General features: G+C 46.0%; 1 protein-coding gene across 1 annotated transcript; it reads left to right on the top strand.

Annotated features, from left to right (window-relative positions):
• The first annotated feature begins 3,179 nt into the window (after positions 1-3,179).
• On the top strand, positions 3,180-5,120 carry LOC117871615 (zinc finger BED domain-containing protein 5-like). The gene has a single exon (XM_034759422.1). It carries the CDS (start codon positions 3,521-3,523, stop codon positions 4,562-4,564), a length of 1,044 nt encoding a protein of 347 aa, XP_034615313.1. The 5' UTR covers positions 3,180-3,520; the 3' UTR covers positions 4,565-5,120.
• The last annotated feature ends 4,598 nt before the right edge of the window (positions 5,121-9,718 follow it).

The following is a 9,718-nucleotide window of genomic DNA, read 5'->3' on the forward strand; positions in this document are numbered from 1 at the left end:
GTGGTTCTGCCCTTATGACTTTTTGACCCAGTGGTTAGAGCACTCATCCAGGATGTGGGAGACCCAGGTTCAATTCTCCCCTCTGCCTGACATGGAGAAAGGTAGGACACCCCTATTCAAATCCTTTCAGGAGAGTTTTTTAGCCACTTAGCTATTGGATATTCTGATGTGGGGCTCATTCAGTCTCTCATGTTGAAGCTACCTCACCAGGTATAAATAAGTAAATAGTCATTGGAGCAGTGGGACTGGGCCCTTTGTCTTCCATGTGTTACAGAGTTATTCTACTCGCTCTGGCCAGCCCACTGACTCTTTATTTATTTATACACAGTTGAACAGCTTTAACATGAGACCCCTACATCAGACTATACCATTGCTCAGTGGTTAGAGCACTATCCTGTTCAAATTCTTCCCCCCCCCCCCCCCAGCTGAGGGGAGAATTGAATCTATATCGCCCACAACTCAGGTATGTGCTCTAACCACTGGGCTACAAGGGAAGCACTGCCCCAGCTCCTCCTAAAATACCTCAGCCACCTGACTCCTTAAGAGGGTTCCTAGCTGTGGATCACAAGCAAAAATAGGTGCCTACCTGCAGCCCAGACATAGGTGCCTATTGCTGAGAGAGGGGTGGGACTTAGGATATCCTCCCACCAGCAGCTCCCATTGGCCAGGTTAGGCATCTCCCCACCTAGCATAATGGCTTTTGTGGATTGCATTCTTAGGTCCCTAGCTCTTCCCATTCATTGTATCTAGAGTCTAAGCACCCTACTCAGGTTTTGTGGATCCCAGTGTTTTTCTAGGTGCCTAAAAATGAGGTGTTGCAGCACCTAAGTCCCTTTGTGGATGCAGGCCTCTATATGTCTTTGCTGCAATTAAACACCTGCGGCTGGCTTGTGCCAGCTGGCTTGGGCTAAGGGGCTATTTAATTGCAGAGGAGATATTTGGGCTGTGGCTGCAGCCTCAGCTCTGGGACCCTTCCACCTCGCAGGGTCCTAGAGCCCAGGCTTCAGATCAAGCCCAAATATCTACCCCACAATTGTACAGCCCTGTGAGCCCGAGTCAGCTGACACAGGCCAGCCGTGGATGTCTAATAGCAGTGTAGACATTGTGATGGGATTCCTGGGGTACACCCTAGAACTGTGGGACCGCTGTGACCCCTGCACTCTCTGCAGCCTGGGCTGTCTCTCACAATGCCTTGCTAGTGACAAGCAGTAAACCTCTCCAGGTGCTGTGATCGCTCAGCACAACCGCATGTGGAGCCCCACACCCAGCTATATTGCATGAATGCTCCCAGATCCACTCATGAATCACACAAAGAAAGGCACCAGCCAAATCCCCCACAGCTCCCAGCACTATACCTCAGGAATATACCATCTGCACTCCTCAAGACGAGTAGTACAAATTTATTAATTGATTCGCCACTCCGTCAATGGAAAGTGGATATACATCAACCTTTGCAAAACCTGAGCAGATTTGCCCCACACTTCATACCAACTCACTGGTAAAGATAAACAGTTAAACAAATTTATTGACTACAAAAGATAGATTTTAAGTGATATTAAATGATACGCAAAAAGTCAGAGTCAGTTACCAAAAGAAATAAAATATAAGCGCACAGTCTAAATTCTCAACCCTATTAGACTGGGCAACATCTAGATTAAGCAGTTTTTCTTACCCCACTTGATATTGAAGTCCATAGTAAACAGATTTTACCCTTGAAATCTGGGCCAGTCCCCTCAATTGGCATCTTCAGAGTGTCCTTATTGCTTGCAGCGTAGGTGGGTAAAGGAGAAAGGCCAAGGATGTGACGACCGTGTCTGTTTTATACCCTCAGTCCCATGTGCTTGGAGAGCACAAGTCCAGCCATGTCTGGGGGCATTGCTGTGGCTCCAGGCAAGGTTGAGCAATTCCCCTGGTGTGGCCTCATGCAGGTGAGTCATTGGCTTGTAGCTCCCTTGCTGGACAATGGTTGTTGATAAGTTGTTTGAAACCCCTGCTGTTGCCTCTGGGGAACTAATATCTGGCTGATTCCCCAACTTACAGCATGTTTTAGTGACCATCATACAACACAATTCTCATAACTTCATATGCATTAATGATATACATAGATATAGAAATGACTTTCAGCAGATCATAACCTTTCCCCTGATACCTTACAAGGCATGAGTTATATGTAAGATCACAATTACATAGTATGTCACAGCTATAGCCTGCGTCTCAGTTCCCCATCTGTAAAATGGGGATAATAAAATTTCCCTACCTCACAGGGGTGTTGTGGAAAGTACATTTCATTAGGAAGAGCATTTTTTTTATTAAAGATTGTGAGGCTGTGATGCCACAGTAATGGCAGTCATTTAAATACCTTAGATCAGTGTTTCCCAAAGTGTGGTACACATACCCCTGGTGGTACGTGAGAGGATTTCAAAGGGTACGTGGCCCGTTCACCCAGGCCAGTAGTGGGCTGAGCCAGGCTGGCAGCCAGGACCCCAGACCCGTGGCGGGTTGAGTGGCTCAGCCCGCTGCCGGTCTGGGGTTCTGTCCACCAGCTCCTGCCAGCCGGGATCCCGGCCACTAGCCCTGCTCAACCTGCTGCCGCCCAGGGGTCCCATTCACCCAGGCCAGCAGCGGTCTGAGCTATGCTGGCGGCCGGGACCCCGGGTGGCAAGGGGCCAGCAGCGGGCTGAGCGGGGCCGGTGGCCAGGACCCCAGACCCGCAGCAGGCTGAGCGGCTCAGCCCGCTGCTGGCCCGGGGTTCCGTCTGCTGACTCCTGCCAGTCGGGGTCCCGGCAGCCAGTCCCGCTCAGCCCACTGCCAGCCGGGGATCCCGTTCACCTAGGCTGGCAACAGGCTAAGCCAGGCTGGCATCCGGGACCCCAGTTGGCAGCAGTGTGCCAGTAAAAATTGACTGGTGTGCCAACGCAAACCACGCGTGTAGCGTTACCGTGGCTCAGGCAATACACATGCCTTTGTGGCATGCACAGAAGTCATACTGATGGATAAAAGATAAAAGTGAATAACTACTCCTGGCAAGTACATACTTGGTGTGTATTAATATACAAAATTTCTCTCTCTTTTTGTTAAACCCATTTACAATGGATTGCTGGCTAAAAACGGGAAGTTTGAAATGTACAAAAGAAAATTATGAAGGAAATACAAATCTTAGTGATAATTATGCTGAAAAATGCAGTGATATGGCTACATCAGACAATTGTGACGACAAAATTAGTGAACCATGTGAACCATCTGTAAGTTTATTGAACGTATCAGCTGCAAAGAAAATGAAAAAAACCCGCAAATATTTTGGAGAATATCTTAAACTGGGATTTTCGTGGACTGGCGATGAAGTAGAGCCTGTTCCATTATGTGTGATTTGTTACGAGACTCTCACAAATGAAAGTATGAAACCATCCAACCTAAAATGCCATTTCGATAGCAAACAAAGAATATGAGGGAAAAACCTGTAGAATTCTTCTAAAATAGGCGCAAAGTTCTCCAAAAGTCCCAGAAAACAATTCATAATGTGATGGGAGATGAAAATATGAAAGCTTTGGAAGCTTCATATAGTGTGACATACTTAATTGCAAATTCCAGAGGTGCTGAAGTGATTGGCGAGACATTAGTAAAACCTGCAGCCAAAGTAATGGTGCAAGCGATGATTAGAGACAAGGCTAGCAAAGCTATAAATCGTGTTCCCCTCTCAAATAACACAGTTCATTGTAGAATCACAGATATGGCCGAAAATGTAAAGCAGCAATTATTGTCAAGAGTACAAAGGAGTCGCTACTACGCACTGCAAGCAGATGAATCCACTGATGTTGTGAATTTAGCTAATCTTTTGTTGTTTGTCAGATACGAGCTGAATAATGAAGTCCATAATGATATTTTGTTCTGCCAATCTATGCCAACACATACAACTGGAGAAGCTATTTTTAAAGTTATTGATGACTTTATCAAAAACAGTGACTTGGATTGGAGTCGTTGTGTTGGTATAAGCATGGATGGCGCCAGAGCCATGATTGGTTCGAAGAAAGGAGTTGTTGCACGTATTCAAGCTGTTGCACCAGAAGCAAAATCAACTCATTGTTGCATTCACAGGGAAGCACTCGCCACCCAGAACGTGCAAGCAGATCTAAAGAAAGTACTGGATGAAGCTGTGAAAATAATCAATTTTGTGAAAGGCCGCCCTCTGAACGCCTGGCTGTTTTCTCAGCTTTGTGATGAGATGGGCAGTGATTACACACAACTTCTATTTCACACTGAAGTGCATTGGCTTTCGCGCGGAAAAGTTCTGAGTCGCCTGTTTGAGCTACGAGAAGAACTGCAAGTTTTTTTAGATGAAACCTTTAACCTGAGAGACCATATACATGACTGGAAATTGCTATGCAAGCTAGCATATCTTGCAGATATCTTTGCTCATTTAAACAACCTCAATCTATCCTTGCAAGGGAAACTCATATCCATACTCCATGTTCAAGACAAAGTGAGCGCCATGGTCGCAAAATTGAAACTGTGGCATACACGTCTTAGTCATCGTGAACTGGATTCCTTTCCATCTCTTCATACTTAGTAATAAACTCGACTAATGAACTTGATAGTGATGTGTTGCAAACCATGAAGCAGCATTTGGAAAGCTTGCAGAAAGATCTTTGTAAGTATTTCCCTGAACCGGATGGCACCTTTGAATGGATAAGGAACCCTTTTATCATCAATGTTCAAACATTGCCAAATAACCTCTCTGCTTCAGAAGAACAGCTCTTGGAGCTGGCTTCAGATAGCTTCCTGAAAACAAAATTTGAGCAAAATACACTGACGTCATTTTGGTTGGGGGTTAGCTCTGAATATCCAGCTCTATCGGACAAAACTGTCAAGTATCTTATGCCTTTTCCCACCTCGTATTTGTGCGAGATCGGATTCTCTGCACTTGTTGGCATCAAAACAAAAAACCAAAATCATCGTATTCACATGGAGCCCCATCTTCATCTTAAGATCACAAACATCGAGCTTGATATCCCCTAGATATCTGGTCAAAAGCAGTTCCATCCCTCGCATTGAATAGTTTGGTTTGTACTGAAAATTTTTCAATACCGAAATAGTAAGTATTAAAACTAGTGCTTTCTTCACTAACCTAACCAAACCAGCGTATTTTAATTTCAGAATGATACGAATTCACTATATATATATATATATATATATATATATATACACACATACACACACACACACACATACACAGTTCTACCAGACTGTTGATTCGCTTCTATTATTTTAATTATTTCATTTCTATATGTAACTATAATTTCTATTAAAAGTTTTGTTTCAACTGTATGTAATATAATTTTGGATTTATTTCTAATAAACATTTAATCCAGAATGAAACAAATTAGGAGTGTGTTATAAAAATGTGGCTACCACACTCCCCCCACAAAATTATCTTCATTGGAGAAGGGGTACGCCGGTAAGACAAATGTCTCAAAAGGGGTACGTAAATGTTGTAAGTTTGGGAAACACTGCCTTAGATAGATAGCGTGAATGACAATATAAAGTTCATTTTTGTAATGAAATTCATACAAAGCACTATGAAATTCTTTAAATTGGACATGAGTGGCACACAAGGCCTTGTGTAAGAATGTTTGCGACGTAAAGTGTTTGTCATATTTTTTAATTTCACACTGATTTTTGTGGAATTCTGCAGACTTTAGCTTTCAAATTTAGTGACAGGGTGCTGATAAAATTATTCATCCCCTTATAGGGGGTTCAACTCTGCAAAGCAACTAAAAATGCATCTTGTGTGTAGAAGAACAGGATTCACCCCGTGGCACCTCCTGCTGGTCGGCCAGGGAATTAGCTCTTCTAGCCGTTAGAGTGCCCTCTGAAGGCCAGTGACCCACTGCTGCTTGGCCTCCGTGTCCCTCTCAGACCTGGTACCCTGTTGTCTGGGGTGCTGCCCCCTGGCAGTAACCCCTCACAGCTCTGGGTCTCCCCCTCCCAAGGGAACCCCCACCCACTATCCCCACTTCACTTCAGTGTTAGGCTACTGCCCAGTCTCTATCTAGCCCCCGTTCACTGGGGCAGACTGCAGTGTAAGCCACTCATCACAGGCAAAGGGGTTTGGACCTGCTGCCTCTGCCTACCCATAGGCTGCCTCCTGCAACCTCTCCACTGTGCTCATTTTAAAAGTGAAGGTTTTTTTTCTAACAACCAGCTCTGTATACTCAGCCTGTGATTAGAAAGTCTGTGCGGGTTCTTTTCTTGTTGTACGTTGTCCCATGTAATAAAAATGTTTGCAGGCCCAAATAGCCCCATAGCCTTCAAATTATGCCTTCAGTGACACCCGTGCACTGATTGTGTTGGCTTGGTTTGCACAGGTGCAATTGACTGGAATTTAGTAAACAACTCTGCTAATGATGCACAGGAAGGAATATAATCCCTCTCTTTCGCTGTGTTGGCTTCTGCAAGGCTAAAAGAAGGGAAAAAGAGGGACAAAACTACTTTGTCCCTAAGGCCAGGAGATGGGAGTCTGAATACACCCTTGGAGCAGATGTGTTCAGAAATAAGGTACCCTTTTTTATATATAGTTATTCTTTGGAGTTAACCTGCACTTTAAGATCTGCCAGTTTACTGCTCACTCTAGCTGCTGAAATCAGTTTCTTCTACTCTTGCTGAAATGGCTTCTCTGTTATCATTGAGCATTAACTGATGTATAATCTTTCAGAAGTTTCATTAGCAGTAAGTAAGATAGAGTTATAACTGCTTAGATCACCATGGGATTTATGGAGACGCTATGTGGGAACAATAGGTTTTTAAAGCCTGTGGTTTCTACTAGAGGAAGAAAGACCTGATACAAAGTTCATTGAAGCCAATTGAAATATTCCCACAGACTTTAAAAGGCTTTAGAATAGGTTCTAGAAGAATTAGGGAGGATTATGGAGATCCTATGTGTCCAGTTGGTTGAATAAAGGTTAAACATCTGCTCCAAGGGTGTATTCAGACTCCCATCTCCTGGCCTTAGAGACAAAGTAGTTTTGTCCCTCTTTTTCCCTCCTTTTAGCCTTGCAGAAGCCAACACAGCGAAAGAGAGGGATTATATTCCTTCCTGTGCATCATTAGCAGAGTTGTTTACTAAATTCCAGTGTCCATATCTGCTGCAGTTGCACCAATTTCTACTCCAGCAGCCTCCTTTCCCAGCACTGGCTCTGCCCCCAAAGAGCTCGCAAGCACCTTCCCCCACTCTGAAAACCCCATGGGGGAGGGGCAGGTATTGGCCCTGCCCTAGCAGCATATAGCCTGGCTGCAAGGTAGAAGCAGCCCACTGCTGAGGAAGCCTTGGCTGTGCCACTGGTAAGTATCTGTGTATTTGAAACGTACAGGTGCAGGTAATTTCATTAAAGTCATGGTAAGGTCTCTGTTAGGCTTATGAGTAGGCTATCAAGCATACTTTTGCATGTGTCTGTTTTTGTCTTGGTTGGGGGGTGTGCAATCAAAAAGTTTAAAAACCACTGTATTAGGGTGAGCACCAGTGTTGCTTATTAATCCAGGTCCGGGGCAGGGGTGTGCATTTGAAACAATAGGTTTTTTTGCCTCAATTGTTCTTTAGAGGTGGCTATAGCTTTGCCTCCGAAGTGAAAAAATTGCTTGGGCTCAGAACGCAGCTAATCACAAGGAAAAAATGAAGATGATGTCGTCCTTAAAGAAATCTTTCCCATGAGTCCAAGTGTAGCAGGGTGGACATCTGCTCCTGCCCTGAGGGGTTCGGAAAGCCCTGCAGAGGGCTGGGGCTGTTGCAGGGAGAAGCAGCTACTGAGCTGATCGGGGGAAGTAGCTGCAGCTGGGCCACACCCTAATCAGAGCCCAGATGGCGTGTATAAAGAGGCTGGGAGCCAGGAGCCCAACAGTCTTTCTCTGCCTTCAAAGAGAGAAGGGCCTGGCTGCAGGGAGCTAGACACAGAGTACCTGGGTGGAGCAGGACTGGGGAAAGGCTGAGGAGCTCCAGCCTGGAAAGCCCCAGGCTGTGGCCTAGGAGAAGACTAAGGGGTACTGGGGGTTGCAGAGGGCAGCCCAGGGCTAGGCCAAGGCAGCAGGTCCAAATCCAACCTTGCCAATTTTGAGTGGCCTATACTACAGTCTGCCCCTGAGAGTGGGGGCTAGTTGGTGACTGGCAGTGGCCTTATCCTGAGGCGAGGTGGGGTTAGTGGGTAGAGGTTCCCCTGGGAGGGGAGAACCAGCGTGTGTGGGTATTGCCAAGGGGCAGCACCCATAGCAAGGGGCACCGGGGTCCTGGGCGGGACACAGGGGCCAGTGCAGAGGACAAGGCAGATCACTGGCCTGCAGAGGGTGCTCCAGAGGCTGGTGAGCTAATTCCCTGGATGACCAACAGGAGGCGCTGCAGGGGTGAGCCCAGATCCTCTACAGCAAGAAATGCAAAGAGGAGGAATTAAGGTGACAGTCACTTACATAAGTTGTGGGAAGAAATGAGTGAAATAATAAGCAGCCCAAATTCATTAACCATTAGAAAAACCAGACATACTAATTCCTAATTTCAGCTTTACATTACCTTTAATTGTAGTGGGACATTAAAATCCTGGGCTGTGACACTGTGATTGGTTGACCTGGCAATATGCCCAGAGAAATACCAAGGAGCCAAATTCTACATTCTGATCCATAAGTTGCAAAAAAGGGGGAGTTTGATAATGAATGCCACTTTGATCCCGTAAGATCTTGTTCCTTGTCTGACTCAGGACTGAGGCCTGGTCTACACTATGAGTTTAGGTCGACTTTAGCAGCGTTAAATCGAATTAAGCATAGACACGTTCACATGACGAAGCCCTTTCTTTTGACATAAAGGTCCCTTTAAACCGGTTTCTTTACTCCACCTCCAACGAGGGGATTAGTGATAAAATCGGCCTTAGCAGGTCAGAATTGGGGTAGTGTGGATGGAATTTGACGTTATTGGCCTCCGGGAACTATCCCACAGTACTTCATTGTGACCGTTCTGGACAGCACTCTCAACTCAGATGCACTGACCAGGTAGATAGGAAAAGCCCCGCGAACGTTTGAATTTCATTTCCTGTTTGCACAGTGTGGAGAGCACAGGTGACCACGCAGAGCTCATCAGCACAGGTAACCATGATGAAGTCCCAGGATCGCAAAAGAGCTCCATCATGGACCGAACGGGAGGTACGGGATCTGCTCGCCATATGGGGAGATGAATCCGTGCTAGCTGAACTCTGTAGCAGTAAACGAAATGGCAAAATATTAGAAAAGGTCTCCAAGGCCATGAAGGACAGAGGCCATAACAGGGACGCACAGCAGTGCCACGTGAAAATTAAGGAGCTAAGGCAAGCCTACCACAAAGCCAGAGAGGCAAACAGAAGGTCTGGGGCAGAGCCGCAAACATGCTGCTTCTACGCGGAGCTGCATGCCATGCTATGGGGTGCAGCCACCACTACTCCAACTGTGTGCTATGACTCCGTCACTGGAGAAACACACAGGGAAGCAGGTTCGGGGTACGAGGAAGATGAGGATGAAGATAATGTAGATCATAGAATCATAGAATATCAGAGTTGGAAGGGACCTCAAGAGGTCATCTAGTCCAACCCCCTGCTCAAAGCAGGACCAATTCCCAGCTAAATCATCCCAGCCAGATAGCTCACAGCAGCAAGGAAGCAGAGAAACTGGTTTCCCCAACAGCCAGGATATGTTTATCACCCTGGACCTGGAGCCA

Source organism: Trachemys scripta, chromosome 2 (assembly GCF_013100865.1).
Source record: "Trachemys scripta elegans isolate TJP31775 chromosome 2, CAS_Tse_1.0, whole genome shotgun sequence".
Taxonomy (NCBI): Eukaryota; Metazoa; Chordata; order Testudines; family Emydidae; genus Trachemys; species Trachemys scripta.